Source organism: Pipistrellus hanaki, assembly GCF_964339955.1.
Source record: "Pipistrellus hanaki genome assembly, chromosome: 18".
NCBI lineage: Eukaryota > Metazoa > Chordata > Mammalia > Chiroptera > Vespertilionidae > Pipistrellus > Pipistrellus hanaki.
In genome coordinates, this window is record NC_140520.1 from 512,460 (window position 1) to 535,971 (window position 23,512).

Below are 23,512 nucleotides of genomic sequence, written 5' to 3' on the forward strand. Positions count from 1 at the left end.
CCTTGGATGCTTGTCCCCAGGCCAATGCTCTATCCACTGAGCCACACCGATTAGGGCTTGTCGAGCTTTAAGTGAATTGAATGGAACTAATTTCTGAAACTGATGCTTCTCGTTGAGAAAAGCCAGTTACATATTTGGAGGCAATACGGGGTTCAAACGTTTCTTATTTGTGATCGCCCTCGGAGCTTTCCTGCCTTCCTACTCTACCACACAGATGGCTGACTGCGACAGACTGAAATCCACACGGGCACGCCCCTTATGACACCAAAGTGGGGGCGGGGCTGAGACACTGATGCCGGGAATGGCACCCTGGGCTGAGCCCCATGGCTGGTCACCCAGTGGCCGGCAGCTGCCCCCGACCCTCCCCAGAAGTTGGAGTTTCTAGAAAAGAACTAATTGTTTCCTTTGGCACTTCCTGGTTCTTGCAAGAACAGATGGCTCCTCTTAAAGCTCTTTTCTACAGAAAACAATGTTGGGCCATCTCTTGTTCCTGCAGATCCTTTTTTTTTAAATCTCCCCTTTCTATTTGATAAATTGTCCTTTAAAATTATTTTTATTTTTAATCCTCACCTGAGGATATTTTTCCATTGATTTTTTTTTTTTAGAGAGGAAAAGACAGAGAGACATCGATGCGAGAAACACATTGATTGGTTGCCCTGCACACACCCTGACCTGGGCCCCAGCTGGGGAGGAACCTGCAGCTGAGGTACGTGCCCGTGACCTGAATCGAACCCCAGACCCTTTTGGTCCACAGGCGGATGCAGTATCCACTGAGCCACACCGGCTAGGGCTGTAAAATATCCTTTTGATGTTGTTGGATGAAACCAATCTATTGCTTTCACACTGTGTCTGCAGCACAGGATGTCTTAACAATTAGCCTACTGTCTGAGTTACTATGACAACTGCACCACTCTGAGCTGGGGGGTGGTAACCATTACCAGCTCTAGGAGCTGGGGTGAGGGTGAAATGAGATGGCAGATGTGAGACACAGACCGGATACAGATGGTGCTAGTGCTGTGGCTGCAAACATGGCTCCTCCCTGAGGAAGTGCAGGCTCTGGGATGGGCTGGAACCTGCTTTTAGGATTTTCCAAATACCTGACCCATATGGTGACCGGGCCTCGCCCAGCGCACTGCCCGTGGCCTCATTCCTTCCTCTCTCTCTCTCTCTCTCTCTCTCTCTCTCTCTCTCTCCCTCCCTTTTTCTTTGTTTGTTATTTTTGCTTCTTTTTTCTTAGTGTTCCTCTCTCCTATTCTGCAGCCTGATTTGCCCACACCCTGCTTTTCCCAGGCTCCTGCCTCCCACGTATGCTGGACTCCGTTAGATTCCCCCTCTCCCTCCTTCCCGCCTTGACAACTCCTCCTCACCCTGCAGGCATCTGCCTGGCCTGGGCCTTCCCAGAGGGCTCCGTGACCAGCTGCTCCCGTGGCTCTGGGTGACTGCCAGTTCCCACCTGATTGTCTGGTTGTCACTCCATAGGGTCTGAGCTCGCCACCCGCAGTGGCTCAGAGGTTGGGTGCTGACCTATGAACAAGGAGGTGGTGGACTGAAGGATCCTGAGTTCAGTTCCAGTCAAGGGCACATTCCCAGGTTGTGGGCTTGATCCCCAATAGGGGGCATGTGGGATTCTCTTATCATTGATGTTTCCTTTAAAAAAATTTTTTATTGATTTTTTACAGAGAGGAAGGGAAAGGGATAGAATTAGAAACATTGATGAGAGAGAAACATTGATCAGCTGACTCCTGCACACCCCCTACTGGGGATGTGCCCACAACCAACGTACATGCCCTTGATCGGAATTAAACCCCGGGACCTTCCAGCCTGCAGGCCGGCGCTCTATCCACTAAGCCAAACTGGCCAGGGTTATCATTGGTGTTTCTATCTCCCTCTCTCTGCCTCTCTGAAATCAATAAAAAAAAATTTTAAAAATAGGTTAAAAAAAAAGTTTAAATATACGTACTGACTAGATCAGTGGTCTGCAAACTCATTATATCAGTAGAGCCAAATATCAACAGTACAACGATTGAAATTTCTTTTGAGAGCCAATTTTTTTAAACTTCTTCTAATACCAATTCTTCAAAATAGCCTCGCCCAGGCCGTGGTATTTTGTGGAAGAGCCACACTCAAGGGGCCAAAGTGGCTCATGTGGCTCGTCAACAGCAGTTTGCCAACCACTGGACTAGATCATATTCGTCCTTTCTTTAATAGTGTTCGTAGACTCAGATGCTAGGGGTTGTGTGTTAACTCCCAACAGCTGTGTCCCCTGGGAAATGCTACCTCTCCTAGCCCTCCTCTCCTCATCCCCCAAATCAGAGAGAATGAGGGGAGGTTGTCGCAGATTAAATGCACTGGTAGATTGACAAAGCGCCTAGAACAGGGCCCGGCAAAAAACAAACCCCAATGAATGCTGCCCATCACCATTACGACGGCCATTCTCAGGTCCAGTACAATATCAGATATCTGATGAGATACAGAAGTGAATTAACCAATCTCTCCATTTTCACAGGAGGAGCAAATTGGCTTTAGGCACGTCTTTCCCCATCACTGGTCACTGCTGGACACTGGCATCTCACTAACCAATGAAAATGAGAGATACTAGAAATAAAGGCATATTTCTAACAATTGTGGAAGGGTAATTAAGAACCTGGTAAAACGTCCTTTTCTTTCCTCTGAGTATGAACATATTAAATGTGCATTGCAGAAATTTGGGGGGGGGGGAGGGGGATAAAGAGGGATGGATGGGGTGGGGATTTGAATGATTGAAGCCAGAAGCAACTCTCAGTTGAGGATACCAGCCATGAAGGTGACCTGATTTACTTAGTTTTAATGTGTTTTTATTGATTTCCGAGAGGGAGGGAGGGAGGGATGGAGGGAGGGAGAGAGAGAGAGAGAGAGAGAGAGAGAGAGAGAGAGAGAGAGAAGAGAGAGAGAAACATCAATGATGAGAGAGAATCATGAATTGGCTGCCTCCTGCATGCCCCCTACCCAGGATTAAGTCCACAACCTGGGCATGTGCCCCGATGGGGAATCGAACCACAACCTCCTGGTTCACAGGTCGACGCTCAACCCCTGAGCCACCAGCCTGGCTGGGAGACATGGTTTGGGCCAGGCCGACACCATGTGTGAGACCAGTGCTACTTGCTCCATCCTCGAGGCTCTGTGATCGGGCTGCGGGGGCCCAGGGCTGGTTTTAGTCAGAAGCAACCTACACACATTGCAGATTATGGCTGACCAGATTGTGTTTGCCCAAACAAAGGCAGACCCTGCAGTTTTTAGACGATTCTTGAAGCACCCAGTTCTGCAGCCAGTGAGGCCTCTAGGAGATCTGTGTTAGTTCCCTCATATACATGCACAGTTGTCCATGAAATTTGGGGCAGGACTAACGTCTTTTCTCCACGCAACCGTTTGGAAGGTCACTGAGAAGAGCTGGGATAAGTCTCCTGCTAAAAAGCAATGTTATATTTACAAGCGAAAGAGGAAATCTGGTGCTTCTCCTTGAATTTGCTGAGGATCGAGGGGTTTGTGGAATCGTTTGGGTATCTTGGGCCATTGTTCACGAAAAGGTTGGAAGGCGTGTGAAGTCCAGATCTCCCAGCTTCCTCCCGCAGGGGAACGGGGCCCTTGTGTGCCCACGATTTTTGTGGGCTTCAAGTTTTGGGGGGAAAACAAACACAAACGCTCCTCCCCGCGAGGGGCGGGGCGAGGCCCAGGCGACGCACCAATCAGAGCACGCCCTGCCCTATATAAGGCGTGAGGGGGTGGCCTTCCCTCTCACCCCGCTTGACCCGCCTCCCTGGCTCTCGCCTGTGGCCCTTCTGCCCTGGGATGTCCGAGACGGCCCCCCTGGACCCGGCTGAGCCCTGCCCAGCTTTCATGGCGAAGCCGAACATCAAGAAGCGCGGGAGGAAGCAGGTGGTGGGCCTGGCGGGCGTGAACCGCAAGGCCCCGAGCCCGTCGGTGTCCAAGGTGATCACGGAGGCCCTGTCGCTGTCCCAGGAGCGGGCGGGCATGTCGCTGGCCGCGCTCAAGAAGGCGCTGGCGGCCGCGGGCTACGACGTGGACAAGAACAACAGCCGCATCAAGCTGGTGCTCAAGAGCCTGGTGAGCAAGGGCACCCTGGTGCAGACCAAGGGCACCGGCGCCTCGGGCTCCTTCCGGCTCAGCAAGAAGGCGCCGCCCGAGCTGGTCAAGGTCAGGAAGGCCGCCTCCGCCAAGAGCAAGAAGCTGGTCCTGTCCAGGGAGTCCAAGTCCCCCAAGGGCTCCAACGCCAACAAGCGAGCTCCGAAGCCGAGGGCGTCGGCGTCTCCGAAAGCCGCCCGAGGCGTCAGGAAGGCGGCCGGGCCCAAGGGCAGGCCCCCGCGCAAGAGCCCGGCCAAGGCCAAGGCCGACAGGCCCACAGCCGGGAGGCCCAGGGGCTCCCAGCAGAAGACCAAGCCCAGGAAGGCAGCCTCTAAGAAGTAAAAGGCCAGCCTTCGAAAAGCGGTGAAGGCACAAAGGAAACCCAAAGGCTCTTTTAAGAGCCACCCAAGTCGTAGCAAAATGGCGTAGCACTGGGGCTGCTGGGAGCTCGGGGCGTCCAGGTCAACCTCGTTGCAAACTTGATGTTTTGTTATCGGGCTGACCAGGATCCGCATGTGCGCAGGTCTACCTGTTGCCCGGTTCTATGATGCCAGGTTGGACTCGGCTACGATACCTCCTCCACCTTCTGTAAGCTTATACTTCACGGGAAATGCCAGTGTCATGTAGAGAGGAGCGGAGAGCCGCTAACAAGCCCTAGCACACCTTAATTTTTCTTTTAACAAGTGCACGTGGCATTTTACACCTTTATGTGGTGTCATCCTAATGAGTTATTATTGATTGCTGGGAGGGAGAGAAGCATCAAGGAGAAAAATCTGCCTCCTGCTCACCCCACTCTGGGAATCAAAACCACGACCCCGGACATGTGCCCTGACCACCACCTCGTTCATAGGTTGATGCTCAACCACTGAACCAGGCTCTAAAGGGCCGGACAAAAAGGTTAAGTCTGGTGTCCACGGGCATTGTAGGGGGCATACACACACCCCTGTGTATGAATTTGGATTATACGTATCGATATTTTTTTTTTACATTTTTAATGTTAAACTGGTTGTATGAGTGTGATTAGCCAGTAAAAGCCATAAATATTTACAGTTGTCACAAGAATATTGAAATGCTATAGATCCTTATTTCCATAGTATATAGTTACTTTGTCATTGTCACATTTTTTAATAGTTGGCTTGATACTCTGGTTGTTTAATACGAGTGTGATTCCATGTGTTTTATGTAAGAAGAGTGTTTAGGTGGTGCCCCACAGGCAGAAAACTGCTGACACTAGTCTTTAGGGAAATGGAGGCTGCACAGTTGTTAGGGTCTGGACCAAACGTTTGTAAACAAAAACTGCTTGTATTGGAAAACGCTCCAACTCAATGCATGTTTCTCCTTTTATTTTTTTTTATTTTTTTAAATACATTTTTATTGATTTTGTACAGAGAGGAAGGAAGAGAAACATTGATGAGAGAGTCATCGATCAGCTGCCTCTTGCACACCCCCTACTGGGGATATGCCCGCAACCAAGGTACATGCCCTTGACCTGAATCGAACCCAGGACCTTTCAGTCCCCAAGCCGACGCTCTATCCATTGAGTGAAACCGGTTTCGGCCATGTTTCTCCTTTTAAAATTATCCTGTTTTCACTTCATTTGTGATTTGGCATTCTTATTGAAATATGAAGTTCCTACTGTTAACCCTATTTGGGGCCTTGGTATCTATTTTAGTGCAAAAGGATGTACTGCATCCTTCCAATTCGAGCATCTTCTCCAGGTGGCTCACTAGCACCTCGCCTTTCAGAACTCATTTGTATGAGGAGGCCCCCGAGGAAAGAGTTTAAATCTTTCGGAAAACGTGACACCATGGCTTCAGTCTGTGCAGAATCAGCCCCGAGTCCAGGCCTCTCTTGCATACGATGCCCCGTTTCCTTGGAGGCTGGCCATGTTCTGCTCTGGAAATAGGCGTTGGTTACCAGACAAGCGGTGGACTGACCTCGGACCTGCAGACCTCACATCGCCGAGGGAAAAGGACCAACAACTGACCTCCCGCCCCGCAGCCACCGGTCCCCGAGCATCACTCGGATCACGTCGTCTCGTGATCACTCGGATACCCCGTTCCACACCCAGTGTGCACCTGTGCTCCTCCGGCCCTTTAGCGCCTGGCTCACAGCGAGTTAGAAACAGCCTGAGCGTGTGGCTCCGTGGTTGAGCGTCAACCTGTGAACCAGGTAGTCAGTCATATTTCATTTCCAGGTCAGGGCCCATGCCTGGGTTGCAGGCTCCATCCCCAGCAGGGGGCGTGCAGGAGGCAGCCCATCCATGATTCTCACCATTGATGTGTCTCTCTCTCTCCCTTCTCTGAAAACAATAAAACATCAGAAAATCCACCAAGGTTTTCCCTCCCGTTCTGGAAACAGCAATGAACCCCTTCCTTTAGCCTCAGGAAAATGGCCCTGTCATCCCAGCCCCGAAATTTAACCTGGGAGCTTGTCCCAAGAGGCTCATTGACAACCGTGTGGATGAGGCCAGAGGAGGGAGCGTTTCTGAACGTCCAGCAGCCCATCGTGAGATGTTCCTGGAAATCTTCAAAAGGCCTTTGCTTTTGTAACGGAAAGCGAGTCTGTGGGTTCAACCTGAGGACAGACATAAAACTTTTTATAACCATATTGTAATAGTTGATCCCTAACAACAACAAAAAACTTGGTCCACCGTTTATAGCTGGCACATTTGAAATGGAAAATAAAAAAATAAAAGTAAAAATAAATTTAAAAAAAAAAGGAAAATGAAAAAAGGGAAAGCAGCTGGGAGTCCTGGGGGCGGGGCGGGGTAGGCGCCCGAGAGCTGGTGCCACAGGAAGGGCGGGCGTTCCGGGCGGAGGGAGTTAAGAGACTGAGTTCGAGCCCTGACCCCCTGAGTCAAAGGAAATTTGCAAACGGCTGGACCTGGGGCTTAGGGCGGGGCCCAGCCTGACCAGGAAGGTGGTTACATTTAAACCCCAATCCGGGAAGAAGGGAGCTGCCACTGAGTGCGAAAAGCTTCCCCTTCCAGACGTCGCTGGGGGCAAGGTTAGGCAGAACACCCGGCCTTTCTGCGCAGGTCGGACTCTACAGCGTGGGTTCAGGTGGTCTCGCTGCACCGCACACACCTGATTTCTAATGTCCAACTCCCCACACCCCTCCCTCTTCCTCCCCCCCTCCCCGGGCACTAAGTGCACCGCCTCCAGGGCTCCGCGCGGCAGGGTACGTCTCCCCAACCTCGGCCTGTGCTTGAGCCTTTCGCTGGGGAAGGCAGGGAAGGGGGAGGAGGAATAAGACCTCCAGGAACTCATGTTCTCCGTTGGAAGAACCAGGGACTTTCCCTGTCTTTTCCAGAAGCCCTGCGGAATCAACGCTCCTGCGAAATAAAGGTTAAAGCTCCTCCGAAAAACACAAGTGACCACAATAACACGAGCATTAGAAAGCGCTCAGCTCCTCCGAGAGGGCGTGGGCGGCCCTGAAAAGGGCCTTTGGTTTTGCGCAGGAGCCGGCGGGCGGGAGCGGGCTCAGCCGCCGAAGCCGTAGAGGGTGCGGCCCTGGCGCTTGAGCGCGTACACCACGTCCATGGCCGTGACCGTCTTGCGCTTGGCGTGCTCCGTGTAGGTGACGGCGTCGCGGATCACGTTCTCCAGGAACACCTTGAGCACCCCGCGCGTCTCCTCGTAGATGAGCCCGGAGATGCGCTTGACGCCGCCGCGCCGCGCCAGGCGGCGGATGGCGGGCTTGGTGATGCCCTGGATGTTGTCGCGCAGCACCTTGCGGTGGCGCTTGGCGCCGCCCTTGCCCAGGCCCTTCCCGCCTTTGCCGCGTCCAGACATGGCTGCAGATGCAGTGAAGCCCCAGGCGTCGCCCAGCCCTTTAAATAGAATGTCTGCGGACCTGATTGAGAACTTCAGACACACGCTGCGGTTTTTTTTTTTTTTTTAAAGTTAGGTCACCGCGGGGGCGGGGCGCGGAGGGAACAGCTGACCATTTCAACGCTGTGATTGGCTAGTGAACCTGGGGCTATTCAGCCTGGGGGCAGATTTCATTTCCTTGAAAAGCTTTCGTTTCTTTTCTGTCTGAATTTTTTTTTTTTCTTTTCGTGCTAGTTGGTAAATGGGGTGCATTTTCCTGTTGTAGGACGCTGAAAAAGAAGTTTGCTCAATCTTTCTTTTTATTTCCACTGAGAAACGAGTATATTACGTATAGCTCCTGCGGGAATGTGGACACAGTAAGGATGGTGGGCTTGTCGGTGGAGGGACTTTTCCTTTCAATCCTTTTAATATTCCCGTTTTAAAAGACGTATTTTGACGGTCTTTTCTGTTTTGGAGAAAGTGTAGGCCTGGTCATGAAGGACCTCTGGCCCTAAAGGTCTAGTGTTTGGAAAGATGGAAAGGCTGACAAGGAATAAAAATTAAAACCTCTTCCTTTTCCCCGACGTTTGTATGTAAAGCCGGAGTCGGGGAGCTTAAGGCTTAAACTCCCACAAGCAGCTGCCGGGACCCTCATTCTGGCCCGCACAGGTTTGCCTGCAATTTCTCGCCAGCTCCCTCTGCTCCTCTTCAGAGACAAGAATCGGTGTTTCCTAGAATTGGGGATTAAGTGCTGGGGAGGGCTAATCCGTGATTAAGGTCATCACAGAGCCCTCGGGACCTTCCCCAGAGAGGCCTCTGATGAGGTTATTGGTATTGTAAACAAGGCATGGCAATCTGAAATTTTCCACTGAGTCACTCTGGTTGAAAAAAAAAAAAATCTCTCCCCATCCTGGTTAATAAATAAATGCCTATTTTGTAAACTTACAATGAATCTGTTAATGTAAAAACAAACAAACATGCAGACCTGTGAATAATTTTTGTGAGTTTGAGCCAAACTGTTGACAATGGCCGGAAGCAGGCTCTCCACGGCCTGGGAGAGCAATCTGGAGAAGGGCCGTTTTGCACCCGGTTTTATCCGTTACAATCAACCGAGAGGTCAGGGGGTTACAGAAACCATTGGTGACGGGTGAGGGAGGGACTGGATGAAAAGGGAGAGGACAGACACGGGTGGGTGCAGGGTGGTTAACCGTGAACAATCAGCTCAATAACAATAACAATGCGGGGATTTGTGGTTCCAGTCCTGGCGCTATTTGTTATGCCCCGAGGGCCCAGAAATGGGGAAGTTACCAGTTACCCCCACTTTTCACAGGTGCCTTATCTTAGAGGCAAAAAGACCACCGGAGCAGTCTACACAGAAGATGATCTTTGTGGGGGAGGACACTGGCCTGGGACTAAAAAAAAAATTAAAGTATTTTAATTTCAGACCGTCCTTGGGGTGACTGCAGGCCTTCCCCGAGTCCGGTCACATGTGGGTCTCGTCCACAGACCGGCCCGAGAAGGACCACACTCACCAGCCGCGGGTCAGGAGGGGGCCCCGGGGGAGGGGGGACAGCCCCGCGTGGGACGTGGTTTTGTGGGTTTGGAGCTGCCCAATGGTGACATTCTGCCCCAGCTGAGCGTTGTCGGGCCCGAACTCCCCTCCCTCCCGCCGCAAACACGCACGGTGACCGCCCAGCAGCTCCGGGCGCCGCCCTGCGGGGGTTTCAGACCCGAACCGCCGCCCCGCGGCCGCGCATGCGCAGAGGGGAGAGCTCCGCCCACCGCCGCACGGAGCCCGCGGCTCCGGACGTGCGGGGCTCTCATCCGGGGTAAACCCGGGGCTCACACCGGGGCTCACATCCGGGGTAAACCCGGGGCTCACACCCGGGGCTCACATCCGGGGTAAACCCGGGGCTCACACCGGGGCTCACATCCGGGGTAAACCCGGGGCTCACACCGGGGCTCACCCCCGGAGCTCAAACCCGGAGCTAAACCAGGGGCTCACACCGGGGTTCACACCCGGGGCTCACACCCGGGGTTCACACCCGGAGCTAAACCCGGGGCTCACACCCGGAGCTAAGCCCGGGGCTCACACTGGGGCTCACACCCGGGGCCTTCGGAAGCCAGGCCCACTGTCCGGGCTCTGACCGTAAACAGCAGGTTCCGGATCCTCCCACTGAAACCTGCCCGCCAGGCCCGCACCCCGGTCCCCCCGAACCCGAACCCGAACAAACGAACGCACAGGCCGAGCTGAGGCCCAGGCAGCCCGGGCCTCCGAGGCTGGAGGCTCCAGACCCACAAACCTTCCCTCCGCACACCCTGCCGTTCTGACCACCCCCCACCCCGACTCCAAAACAGACAGACAACTACCCGGAAGAATTTGGGCTTTGTAAAAATGGTTTTCTCCTTTAATATGAAGACGTTGCCATTTTTATCTCTGTGTGTGTGTGTGTATACACATATATTGATTTCAGGGAGGAAGGGAGAGGGAGAGATGAGAAGCGTCAGTGATGAGAGAGAACCGTGGATGGGGGCCTGCAACGCCGGCCTGAGCTGCGATGGGAAATCGACCCTCGACCTCCGGTTTATAGGTCAACGCTGAGCCACACGGGCCGGGCCGGGTCTGGTTTTTAAGCCTGTGCGTGTGTGTGTGTTGTGTGTTGGGTGTGTGTGTAGTGTGTGTATGTGTGTGTGAAGAATGCCTCCAATACAAGCTGTTATTATATAATAAATTTTGCTTATACCTCCCAGCAGCCCTTCACCAACTGCGCAAAGTGACGGGTCCTGTTTGCCTTCCGTTTGTGGGTTCAGTGACTCGCAGAGCTGGTGACGTTTCTCCGCATTTCCTCCCATTTCCAGGCGCTTTTCTTCCCGGGGGTGACCCCGGGCCCAGCCCCCGCTCCGGGAGTCTCAGGGCCGCTGTGGTGTTTGGCTGTGGCCACCAGGGGGCGCCCATCTCCGCAACATCAGGCTGAGGAAGTTTTGCCAGAAGCGAAATAGTAAAGTCACAGCATTCAGCCTGGCAAGCCTGGCCCAGTGGGTGAGCTTTGACCTGTGAACCAGGAGGTCATGGTCACCGCACAGGCCTGGGTTGCGGGCTGGATCCATACTGGGAGGCGTGCAGGAGGAAGCTGATCAATGATTCTCATCATGGGTGTTTCTAACTCCCTCTCCCTTCCTCTCTGGGGGGGGGGGGGGGGGAAGATTTTGAAATGTAAAGTTTTGGTTTTCAAATGCATTTGACCCGAAGAAGTGATGAACGAGGCCAAGAAAATTGAGCTAAGAAAGACGGAAGGACAACGGAGTTTGTTTTTTTTAAAATATATTTTATTGATTTTTTTACAAAGAGGAGAGAGAATCATCGATCAGCTGCCTCTTGCACACCTCCCACTGGGGATGCGCCCGCAACCAAGGTCCATGCCCTTGACCGGAATCGAACCCGGGACCTTTCAGTCTGCAGGCCAACGCTCTATCCAGTGAGCCAAACTGGTTTCGGCGACAACAGAGATTTATAACGCCAGCTGTAAACAAGGAACATGAACAGGTAGGTCCCAGTTGCCAATGGTTCACAGCGGTGTTACCGTAGAGACTAGGGAGGGAGTTTCTAGAAATCGCAGCCTGTGAAATAGAACAACAGAAACCAAGCTGTTGCCTAGTTCAGTGTAACATTTCCTTACGGGGTAGGAGGAGGCTACTTGGCGATGCTTTGAGGACACGGTGACATACATATGTGTACAGCGAAAGCGCGGACTGGAGGGGAGCCAAGGCTTAGGCACACGGTCTGGTCACTTACATGCTCATTTCCAGCTCTGCAGTTGGCTGAACCTAACTGCTTGGGGTCAGTCAGGTCAAGCTCATCTGGTTAGAGCTGTGTCTGCAAAGACACTGATGAGTGTTTTAACATTTAGCAAGAACTGCCCAGACCTGAGACCCGTGTGGGAGTTAACAAAATAAGCAAGGTGTTTCAATGCAGATGGTAATGTTTCTAGAGCATAGAACAGTGACGTCATCTGTTACAGTGTAATGAATAGTTCATGAAAGAAACTTAGAAGCAGTACAAAATTCCCCCAAATAACATAATCCTGTGTAATAGAAGGGTAATATGCAAATGGGCTGAACCTCGGAATGACCAGATGCTATGATATGCACTGACCACCAGGGGGCAGACGCTCAATGCAGGTCAGTGCACTCCCACAGGGGGAGGTCCGCTCAGCCAGAAGCAGGGCAGCTGCGGTGGCCTGAGCTTCTCCCACCTCCCAGGCAGCGCTAAGGGGCAGCAAGCAGGTGGGTGGTGCGAGGGGAGCGGGTGCAGGCTGGGCTGAGGGACCCCCTGCAGAGTGCACAAGTTTTCATGCACCGGGCCTCTAGTAAGCATATATGTACGGCGGACAAATACAGCAGGAAAACCATGCAGTGCTCAAGACAGCTCCTCATGCCTTTATTAAAGCAGGTGCATTGGATGCTTTTTACACTTTCAGACCGCACTAAGACAGAGGAACCCACGACATTGATAGAGTTTATCGTTGGCTAAAATGATAGCTCCAGGTTTACTCCTCCTCAATGTTTTTACAGCGAGCACATATTACATGTATCTTTATTTAAGTGAAAAGTTAAAAAAAAAAAATACTTGAGATCTCTTTGCCCAGATTCAGTCCCTGCCAGCAAACTTTTGAGCTATCTTTGGTCTCTTGAGCCACCTGCCCTCCGAGACAGAAGGCCTCGCGCCACAGCTTTGCAACCAAATATATGCGGCAGCTGCAGCGAGAAAGCACCAGCTGGCCCTGGCCGGAGTGGCCCAGTGGTTAGAGTGTCAGCCCTTGCACCGAAGGGTCGCAGCTTCCGGAGAATCCCAAGCCCGCAAACTCCAGCAGCCTGGCTGCGGAGGGAGGAGCTGAGATGGTGCTGGCGTGTGGAGTCGCAGGGGCGGGAAACTGAGACAGGCTCTCCCTCCAGCCTGGGATCCTCAGAGCGGTCGCAGGGGGGGTTGGGGGGGGAAGAGGGGGGACTGTTGGCAGGTAGGAACCTAAAACCTAAATGGGGGGCGGCAGAGAGCAGGGGTTTCTGGGCCAGCTCCTATCTGCGGGGTGCAGCTCTGTCCTCCAGCACCAAGGTCACCCGGCGCCTGCTCTGAGTCTCCGACCGTCTCCTTCCAGCAAGGTCTGCAGCTGCACCTCATTCAAGGTCGGCGAGGACATAGCTCCCCAGGGTGCCTCCTGCAGAGACAAGGATCCGGGCATCACCTTCCCTCTCCCTCACCTCCCGCACCCACTAACCTCAACCTCTCCCTCCCCAAGGAATAAAAATTTAAAATATAATAAAAAGCTAATGTGCAAATTGACCAAAGGCAGAACCGTCACTATGACTCACACTGACCACCAGGGGGCAGAGGCTCAATGCAGGAGCTGCCCGGGTGGTCAGTGCTCACACAGGAGGAGTGCGGCTCAGCCAGAAGCCGGGCTCACTGCTGGCGAGTGCAGTGGTGGTGGCTGGAGCCGCTCCCTCCGCCACAGCACTAAGGAGGTCCAACCTCTCCCCGCCCGCCCAAGTCAGACGTCCTCGCGAGGGCACAGGCCTGGCTGAGGGGCGACCACCCCTCTGAGGGACCCCTGACCTCCACCCCGAGTGCACGAATTTCGTGGGCCTCTCGTCTCTGTAAGTTTTTGTTGATTTCAGAGAGGAAGGGAGAGTGAGAGAAACATCGATGATGAGAGAGGATCATGGATTGGCTCCCTCCTGGGGATCCAGCTTTCCTCTGTGGAAGCCCTGCCATTCCTGTTCCCCTGGGGAAGCCAGTGCCGCAGGGAGAGCCAGCAGAGGCCCTTCTCGGACGCCCTGGGCCCTCCCCGCCCCCGCCCCGCCCACACCCTGCAGAAGCCTGCGGGCCCTGGGCAGACTTCCTCCGTCTTCCTACTCACGGGACGCCCGCCTCCTCCGTAGGAATCTGAACAAAACCCCAGCGACGAAGATGAGGACGACACCCGTGAGGGTCCCGCTGACGATGCCAAAGACCAGGGCGCCCGACACGGGGGGCTCTGAAACGGCAGCAGCCAGTGGGCGCCAGGGAAGCTGGGCCCTGGGCACCCCCCCGCCTCACCCAGGGCACCCCCTCCCGCCCAGGTCACCCCTCCCGCCCAGGGCACCCCCTCCCGCCCAGGGCACCCCTCCCGCCCAGGGCACCCCTCCCGCCCAGAGCACCCCCTCCCGCCCAGGACACCCCTCCCGCCCAGGGCACCCCCTCCGGCCCAGGGCACCCCTCCAGCCCAGGTCACCCTCCCGCCAGGTGGACCCCTCTGTCCCATCCTGGACGGAGTCCTGGCCGGGCTGGTCCGTACCCCAGGTGGCCGCGAGGGGCTGCTCCAGGCCGGGGTGCTGCACCTGGCAGGCATATCCCTGCTCCTGGCCGGGGGGCACGGCCAGGGCGGCCCAGGCCTGGTAGGTCCCGTCCCCGTTGGGCAGCAGCTCCGCGGGCTCCGCGTCCAGCGGCCGCCGGTCCCGCAGCCACCGCAGGGTGATGCTGGGCGGGTAGAAGCTCAGAGCCTGACACCGCAGAGTGGTCGCTGCCGAGGCCACGCGGCGCGTCACCCGCACGGAGGGGGGCACTGGGGGAGGAGGAGTGTGTGGGGAGGGGCCCCGCCATCCTCCCCAGGAGCACCCCGACCTTCACTTCCCGTCTGCTCCGGGTGGGAGGAAGGACACGTGTGCAGGCCGCACTGCAGAAACCCACGTGTCCCACAAAACCCTGGCCGGTGTGGCTCAGTGGGTAGAGCGTTGGCCTGCAGACCGAAGGGTCTCGGGTTCGATTCCGGTCAAAGGTATGTACCACATTGTCCCTGGCCCTGAGTCTGGTTGGGGCAGGTATAGGAGGCAACCCATGGATATGTCTCTCTCACATTGATGTTTCTGTTTCTCCCTCCCTCTTCCACTCTCAATACAAACCAATGGAAAAATGTCCTCGGTGAGGATTTTTTTTTAAAAATGTTCCAAGAGGCTCTCCCTCTGAGGTGTGCCACGGGGAGAGGAGTCACAGCCCCTCAGCCTGGGGTCCTGGCCCTCCTGTCAGGCTCCCCCCCCCCCCGGGGGCCCTGTCTCCTGCTGTGTTAGCCTATTTAATAGGCCCTATTGGGTTGAATCCGGTAAAACCGCCTTCAGGTGCATGAGAATGATTGGATGTTGGCAATCTCACCTGGTTCAACCCAGCACGGATTCTTTGCTTTCAATATATGTAATTACTTTATGTGTTTTTATTGATTTTTAAAGGGTGAGAAGAAGGGAGAGGAAGGGCCAGAGGTATTCCTGTAAGGCAGCGGCCAGCAGGGCCGAGGCCACACTCTGAGGACCTTCCCGTGGCCCCGAGGCTGCGGACACTGACTATTGTCTGACCATCGCCCCCCTTCCCCCTGTAATTCCTTGTGCGCTTGTTTCCCTGGGATATTTGACGTTTCTGGTCCTAAAAGGCACACAGGCCCAGGGTTCTCGGTGAAATCGAGACCAGATGCGCCGCCGGCTCCACGGAAGGGGAACCAGAAATGAAAGCCGGGACTCGTGCTTGTCCCGGGAACGGGGAGGCCCGCCCTGGCCGGTGTGGGCCCGTGGTTAGAGCTTCCGCTGCAGGCTGCGGGTGGATTTCCAGGCGAGGGCAAGTCCCTGGGCTACAGGCCTGATCCCAGCCCCAGTGGGAGTGCGTGCTGAAGGCAACCAGCCTCTCTCTCTCTCCCCCTCCCGCTTTCTCTAAAAAAGCAAGGGAAACATCCTCTGGTGAGGATGAACAAACAAAAGGAGGCGACCTTGGAGGGGAACCTCAGCTCAGCCACAGGGTCCCGGGCATGGCACCCCCACCACCACCACCACCCACAGGCCGGTCCCGGGCATGGCACACACACACACACACACACACACACACACACACACACCCCTGCAGGGCGCCCCGCCTACCTCGCCGGTCCAGGGCCCGGGCGCCCAGCTCCAGCAGCCGCCCCAGCTGCTCGGGGCACAGCCGCTCCAGGTAGGCCCGGTTCTGCCGGGCCCGCACGGGGCTCCCTTCCCACTCCATCTTGGTGGCCCAGGCCCCGGGCGCCGCCCGCCAGCTCAGCGTCTCCGGGCGGAACTCCAGGTGGTCCTCGCCGTCGTAGCCGTAGGCCCAGAAGCCCCTGGTGCTGTTGTCCGCGCCCACCTCGCAGCCCAGGACCACCTGCAGGGTGTGGGCCCCTGGAGACACCCCCAGATTCCTTCTGAAACCAAAGGCGCGGGCGGCTCTCTCCTCCATCCCGGGACCTAGGGGCCTCAGGAAGCAAACTCCTTCCCGCCTCCATGCCTCCCGGGACCCCAAACCTCCTTCCTGCCTCCCGGGACCCCAAACCTCCTTCCTGCCCCCCAGCACCCCAAATCTTCCTGCCCCCCACCACCCCAAACCTCCTTCCTCCCCACAACGGGACCCCAAACCTCCTTCCTGCCCCCAGCACCCCAAACCTTCCTGCCCCCAGCACCCCAAACCTTCCTCTCCACCCCAGCACCCCAAACCTCCTTCCTCCCCACAACGGGACCCCAAACCTCCTTCCTCCCCCCAGCACCCCAAACCACCTTCCTCCCCACCCCGGAACCCAAAACCTCCTTCCTGCCCAGGACCCCGGCCAGCCCGCCCGCACCGGCGCTGTGGTTGCGGTTGTCCATGATGGTCCAGAAGTCCAGCGTGAACATGTGGTCCCAGCCCTTGAGGCTCTGGCTCAGCTGCAGCCACAGCGGCCCGGCCGCCCTGAGCCACGGGGCGCGGGGCTCGGCGCGGCGCCGCTCGTGGTCGTAGGACACGAACAGCTGCTCGTCCACGAAGCCCGCGGCCCGGAGCAGCGGCAGCCCGAGCTCCGGCTCCGTGGCGCCCATCAGCTGGAAGCGCAGCGCGTGCGGCCCTGGCGAGCAGAGGCGTGGGCGGGGGTGGGGCCGAGGCCGGCGGCGGGTCCCTCCCTCCCACCCGGTCCCGGCTCCGCTCCCACCCGGTCCCTGCGGCTCCGCTCCCACCCGGTCCCGGCTCCGCTCCCACCCGGATCCCGGCTCCCACCCCGGTCCCTGCGGCTCCGCTCCCACCCGGATCCCGGCTCCCACCCGGTCCCTGCGGGTCCCTCCCACCCGGTCCCTGCGGGTCCCTCCCACCCGGTCCCTGCGGGTCCCTCCCACCCGGTCCCTGCGGCTCCGCTCCCACCCGGTCCCGGCTCCGCTCCCACCCGGTCCCTGCGGCTCCGCTCCCACCCGGTCCCGGCTCCGCTCCCACCCGGTCCCTGCGGCTCCGCTCCCACCCGGTCCCGGCTCCGCTCCCACCCGGTCCGGGCTCCGCTCCACCCGGTCCCGGCTCCGCTCCCACCCGGATCCCGGCTCCCACCCCGGTCCCTGCGGCTCCGCTCCCACCCGGATCCCGGCTCCCACCCGGTCCCTGCGGGTCCCTCCCACCCGGTCCCTGCGGCTCCGCTCCCACCCGGATCCCGGCTCCGCTCCCACCCCGGTCCCTGCGGGTCCCTCCCACCCGGTCCCGGCTCCGCTCCCACCCGGTCCCTGCGGGTCCCTCCCACCCGGTCCCGGCTCCGCTCCCACCCGGTCCGGGCTCCGCCCGCGCAGAGCCGAACCTCCCCCCGGCGCTGGCCCCGCGCGGCCGGGGCAGGACGGGCTCCCCCGCGGGGCGGGCCCGGGCTCAGCTCGGAGCGCGGAGGACAGCCTCCAACCGCGTCCACCGTCCTCAGGGCCCCGCGACCGGGCCGGGCTGACCTCTGACCTCGCACGGAGGGGGGCCCATTGGGAGGAAGACAGGGAGGACCCCGTGCCCGGAACAGGCGCAGGGGCGCACCGGGCCCGGGAGAACCCGTGTCCCCGCTGGGCGCCAGGAGCCTGGTTCCCAGACTCGGACCCGGAGAGGCCTCCCCTGAGCGCCCGGCCCCGGCGGCCCCGCCGATGGGAGCCTTGGCCGCAGGCCCCGCGGGGTAGCGCCTGAACCCCGCGCCCTCCCCCCCGAACCCACAACCGAACCCCCGGGCCCACAGAGGCCGCTGCGTTTCCGGGCAGTGACAGTCCCAGGAACCAGGAAAACCGCACAGGTTCCTAACGGGGCGGGGGGCGCCCGGCCCAGGCGCGGAGCTCAGACCCCAGTCCTCACCGCAAACACGACCCCCGCACCCGCCCGCCCGTCCCCTGCCGCAGGGGGACCCCTCCCCGCCGCCGCAGGGGACCCCTCCCCGCCCGTCCCCCCCCCCCCCCCCCGCCACAGGGACCCCTCCCCGCCCCCCGCCGCAGGGGGACCCCTCCCCCCCCCCCGCCGCAGGGACCCCTCCCCGCCCCCCGCCGCAGGGGACCCCTCCCCGCCCCCCGCCGCAGGGGGACCCCTCCCCCCCCCCCCCCCCGCCGCAGGGACCCCTCCCCGCCCCCCGCCGCAGGGGACCCCTCCGCGCCCGCCCGCACAGCCCCGCCGGGGACGCGCCCGCAAGCACAGGGCCAGGGGCGCGGAGGTCCGTCCCGTGCGGCGACCCGGCAGCAGGACGCAGCCGGCAGGAGAGACGCGACACCCGAGACTCAAGTCCAGGACCTGCAGCCGAGCTCGGCTCGCGATCCGATCCGCAGAGCGGGGGCCGCGGGTGGGGACCAGGTTGGCGCCCACGGCCGGGCCCTCCCTCCCAGGATCCCGGGAAGGTGGGGAGGGGCTGCGCGGGGCCCCCGGCTCCCCGCAAACTCCGCGGCCCCTGCCCCCGCGGCCCCGCGGCACTCACGCGCTCCGGCCTGAGGGGCCCCGGCCCGGGCCCCCAGCGCCCCCGGCGCCCCCGGCGTCCCGAGCAGCAGGAGCAGCGGGAGCAGCGGGAGCAGCGCGCGCCCGGCCGGCGGGCCCATCGCGGCGGCGGGCGGGGACTCGGTGCCCCGAGCGGTCACTCCGCGGCCATCGCCGCCGCCCAGTCCCCGACCCGCGCAGGCCCTTTCCGGCCGCGGGTGCGTCTGCGCCCTCGGCCCGGTCTTCCTGCCCCGAGCCCCGCGGTGGAGCCGCCCTGGGACGGATCCCGCTGCGTCCCAGACCCCAAGCCCCAGGTCGCTGACCCTGGAAAGGGCGATTAACCACTTTCTTATCTTTTTAAGATCGGGGTCAGAGAGGAAGGGGGAGAGATGGAAGCAGCAGTGATGAGAGGGAGTCACGGATCAGCTGCCTCCTGCACGCCCCCCACGGGGGACGGAGCCCGCAACCCAACCCGGGCCTGTGCCCTGACTAGGTGGACGCTCAACTGCTGAGCCACACCTGGCGGTCGAATTTTCTTTATTTATTATGTGTTTTAAGAGGGAGCGAGGACACCTTGCAGGGGGACAAAGAACAGCGACCTGGAGAGCGGGGCCTAAGGGGGTGCCCGCAGCGAGCAGGGGTCCAGGCTGGGCCCCCGGAACGGCCTGGCTCCATTGGGGCCCCGGAGGGAGCGGGTCAGGGGCGGGTCATCTGGAAGCACAGGGACGTTTTCCCAGGAAAGCTCGGTGGGAGCGCGGCGCAGCTGCAGGTCTGGGCGGGCTTTACCCCCATGGCCATGGCGTTATCTCAGGCAGGTGCCTGTGCTGGGCGCCTGGCAACCGGGGCTCTCCCACCTGGGGAGACAGGGAAGCAAAAGGAATGCTGGGAGTTCAAACCTTAAAATAATAATAATAACAATAATAATAATCTTGCCGAGATCGGTTTGGCTCAATGGATAGAGCGTCGGCTTGGAGACTGAAGGGTCCTGGGTCCGATTCCGGTCAAGGGCATGTACCTTGGTTGCGGGCATATCCCCAGTAGAGGGTGTGCAAGAGGCAGCTGATCGATGACTCTCTCTCATCGATGTTTCTAGCTCTCTAGCTCTCTCCCTTCTTCTCTGTACAAAATCAATAAAAATATATTAAAAATAATAATAATCTTCACCGGAGGAACCTGCAACTGAGGCTTGTGCCCTTGACGGACTCAAACCTTGGACCCTTCAGTCCGCAGGCCAACACCCTCCCCACTGAGCTACGCAGGCCGGGCGGGAGTTGAGCCTTTTATTTATTTATTTATTTATTTATTTTTATTATTTTTTTAAAATACATTTTATTGATTTTACCCAGGGAGGAATTGAGAGGGAGAGAGAGTTAGAAACATCAATGAGAGAGAAACATCAACCAGCTGCCTCTTGCACACCCCCTACTGGGGATGTGCCCGCAACCAAGGTACATGCACTTGACCAGAATCAAACCCGGGACCTTTTAGTCCGCAGGCCAACGCTCTACCACTGAGCCAAACCGGTCCCGGTGGGAGTTGAGCCTTTTAAAGCCGGAATTCTCTTCTGCTGTTCCTGCACCAGAGCGTCACCTCACTGGGAACCTGTCAATGGCCAATTCCGGGACAGATCCCAAATCACCGAACCGCAAAGGCAGGCCTGGGGCCTGCTCCTCTGTGTTTTTTTGTTTAATTTTTAAAAATTTTATTGATTTTTTTACAGAGAGGAATGGAAAGGGGAGAGATAGAAAGTTAGAAAGATCTATGAGAGATAAACATCGATCAGCTGCCTCCTGCACAGCCCCTACTGGGGATGTGCCCCCAACCAAGGTCCATGCCTTTGACGGGAATCGAACCTGGGACCCTTGAGCTCCCAGGTCCATGCTCTATCCACTGAGCCAAAACAGCGAGGGCCTGTTGGTCTGTTTTAAGACCTCCCCCCCACCCTGCCACACACACACACACACACACACACACCCCACTCTGATGCACAGTCAACTGGCGAAGGGCTCTTGCCTGCCCCGGGGCAGGGGCTGGGCGGAGCGACCACACAGCTCCCACCTGTCCCCCCCCTCCGTGTCCACCAGCATCATGTCCGCGCCGCCAGGGGTCTTGGCTCTGCAGCTCAGCTCAGCCCCCGTCTCAGCTCAGTTCCCACCGCCTTAGAGGCTCCATCACGTTTCCCTTTGCCAACGGCCCTGCAGCTCGTCATAGCAACTGACCTACAGACTCGCGGGACTTACGGTTTATGGAGAAAAATTGAAAGCACATAAGCAAAATGGGGAAAATAAAAACCAGCTAGGCTGTAGCTGGTTTTAGTACTTTCCCAATACTCAGGTGCAGAGTGAATTCAGCAATGAGCGAGCGAGTGAATGCGTGATCAAGGTGAGACTGTGAAGCCCAGCACACGTGCCTCAGGGGTTGAGTGTCATCCTGTGAACCAGGAGGTCATGGTTTGATTCCTGGCCAGGGCACAGGCCCAGGTTGCCTGCTGGACCCCCAGTGTGGGGCGTGCAGGAGGCGGCCGATCCGTGATTCTCTCTCATCATTGATGTTTCTCTCTCTCCCTCTTCCTTGCTCTTTGAAACAAAATAAGATTAGAAAAAAAATAAAATACAAAGTAAGATTAGACTGTGAAGCCAATTGCATCCCCCCCCCCCAGGCCCTCCTGGCTCCGGTGTTGCCGGAGCCCCTGGGACTGTGGACCCCAGAGACGTCCTGTTGCAGCCATAACCCACAGGAGCAGCAGGCAAGGGGTCAAAAGTCACAGCTCCCCGGTCCCACTGACAAGTCCACTTCTCCGGGCAAATGTACGCCGAGTCCAAAGGCCTGTTTGCTCCCCAGGGACCCATCCCAGCACCCTGGCCTCACTTCCGCCTCTGTTTCTTTTTAAAATTTTTAAATATTTTTTTAACCTAAAACTCATTAAGCGCATTAGCAAGGACTTAACAGGTGGGTTGTATTTTAATTTAATGCACTTCATAAATAGACAGTAATCTCTTCGACTGTAGCTCATATTCTAATGTGTGTGTGTGTGTGTGTGTGTGTGTGTGCTTACACAAGTTGCCCTCGGTCCCCAGGGCTGTCCTGGGCAGAACCGAGCTCTCCGTCTCCGTGTCCTCGCTGGTGAGTGGCAGTGGCTGGCGTGGGATTATGGGGTCGTGATCAGGCACTGGGAGGGAATGGTCGCAGACTGGTGGATTAAGAGTAAACTGTCTGCAGCAATGCATTTTGGGTCAGATAGAGTGCCCTTGGGTCTGGGGACACACCACCATGCAAGCATCTGGCTTACTGGGGATGTGGGGGTGTGTGTGTGGGGGGTGTTGAGTCCTAGGCAATGCATCGGTTAACAGTTTTCTGTAAAAGGTCATTCCTATAAAGCAGAGGTTCCCAAACTTGTTTGTGTCGTAGACCCCTTGCCATGTTTTTCGGTTTTGGGTAGACCCCCTACTTACCTGATATTGATTTTTTTGTAAATTTCTAACTGTAGTGAAGTTTAGTGTTAAAATTTAATAAAAAATAGTGTACCTACTTTTCTCCGGCATTCTCAAACAAAATAACACTGATTCACTATAATTTGTATGATAAACTACCAGTTTATATATTTTTTAAATATTTTCTCAGCACTTTCCTATTCAAGATTCAGGAAACGAATGAACGTATTTTTCTCACATTCATATTTATAGAGTGACGGATTGAACAAGTCGGTGCAAGTTCGCGAAGCTTTGAGACAAAAATTGGCAAGAATGTTTACTGCGCGTATGCTTGTAACAAGATGATACTGGTATATCATTATGTGCAGGTTTTTATCCTACAACTTACACAATTTTATAAACATATATAATGAATCTTTTACTTCATAGGTACTTTTATAAATAATTTATATGTTTTTATATTATAAGATAATATGATGTAAGTAAATAGGTACTATCAGTGTATGTTGAGATCCACTATCGTGGACCCCCATTTTCATTTCATGGACCCCCAAATTTTTTTCCCGCTGACGTAGACCCCTTTCAGGTTGTCATAGACCCCTGGGGGTCGATATAGACCACTTTGGGAATCACTGCTATAAAGCATCCTCAGGTGATCAGAAACTTCTGCCTCCTGTGGACGCATGGAACAGAGCGTGGTCTTAAGGGAAAGCAGGGGAGGGTGAGCAGGTGGGAGGTGATCAATCAATGACCTTCTGTGCATATATGGACCCTGACAATAAGGTGGAGAAGGCCTGGGGTGGGGGGTGGGCTGGGCTGGAAGGGCTCCAGGGGGAAAAGGGGGACATATATTAAAAATTATACATACAGCCCTGGCCAGTGTGTCTCCTGGTCACTCACTGGTTTGGGGAGTCCATGAACCAGCCCACATGTATCGTTCTTTATATTTTCCCCCTAAAGGTCCTTCAAGCCAGCTTCGGTCTGACTGCTCTAAGCACGGACTCCAGCATCACAGCTTCCTCAACTGTGAGTCACAACCATTTTTTTTTTTTTCCGCCAAGAGGAAATGAGCTTTAAAATGTTTCCATTTGCAAAACAAAAATGCTGATGGTCAGTAATCTTTCCATGAAAGATGCTAACTCTGGTGATTATTGACCTCTGTCACATTTATTCTAAAACACCCCAAAATGATATAGTGTCTTGCATATCAACAGTACCCTAGTGTATTCACTGTTGATGCATTCCTGTTCTTTGTTGCTGCTTTATGCCTTCATATTAGCAAAATATGAAATTCTGTAAAAAAATTTTTTTAATAACCCCCCACCTTCTGTAGCAGGAAAACAAACGGCTTATATTTGAGAATTTTCCCATCAAGAATCGGGCAGGAGCAAGTATTCTGATATCATTTGGAT

General features: G+C 56.5%; 3 protein-coding genes across 5 annotated transcripts; 1 reads left to right on the plus strand and 2 right to left on the minus strand.

Moving 5' to 3' along the window:
* Positions 1-3,825: 3,825 nt before the first annotated feature.
* H1-6 (H1.6 linker histone, cluster member) lies at positions 3,826-4,461 on the plus strand (the record flags this gene model as incomplete). Its single annotated transcript, XM_084865493.1, has 1 exon — positions 3,826-4,461. The coding sequence occupies one exon, from the start codon at positions 3,826-3,828 to the stop codon at positions 4,459-4,461; it is 636 nt and encodes a 211-aa protein (XP_084721619.1).
* A 1,019-nt stretch (positions 4,462-5,480) lies between these two features.
* On the minus strand, positions 5,481-7,925 carry LOC311612996 (histone H4). Its single transcript, XM_084866472.1, has 2 exons — positions 7,278-7,925; positions 5,481-6,696 (listed from the first exon to the last, which is right to left on the minus strand). Exon 1 carries the CDS (start codon positions 7,914-7,916, stop codon positions 7,605-7,607), a length of 312 nt encoding a protein of 103 aa, XP_084722598.1. The 5' UTR covers positions 7,917-7,925; the 3' UTR covers positions 5,481-6,696; positions 7,278-7,604.
* A 5,081-nt stretch (positions 7,926-13,006) lies between these two features.
* Positions 13,007-19,078, minus strand: HFE (homeostatic iron regulator). Of its 3 annotated transcripts, none has more exons than XM_084865331.1 (6): positions 18,993-19,078; positions 16,577-16,834; positions 15,867-16,139; positions 14,310-14,533; positions 13,850-13,966; positions 13,007-13,147 (listed from the first exon to the last, which is right to left on the minus strand). In XM_084865331.1, the coding sequence occupies exons 2-6, from the start codon at positions 16,806-16,808 to the stop codon at positions 13,046-13,048; spliced, it is 948 nt and encodes a 315-aa protein (XP_084721457.1). In that variant the 5' UTR covers positions 16,809-16,834; positions 18,993-19,078; the 3' UTR covers positions 13,007-13,045. The 3 variants fall into 3 exon arrangements, with proteins under 3 accessions (XP_084721457.1, XP_084721456.1, XP_084721458.1); XM_084865330.1 differs by lacking the exon at positions 18,993-19,078 and adding an exon at positions 18,674-18,897; XM_084865332.1 differs by lacking the exon at positions 18,993-19,078 and adding an exon at positions 18,674-18,897 and having other exon boundaries at positions 14,267-14,533.
* Between the last annotated feature and the right edge of the window lie 4,434 nt (positions 19,079-23,512).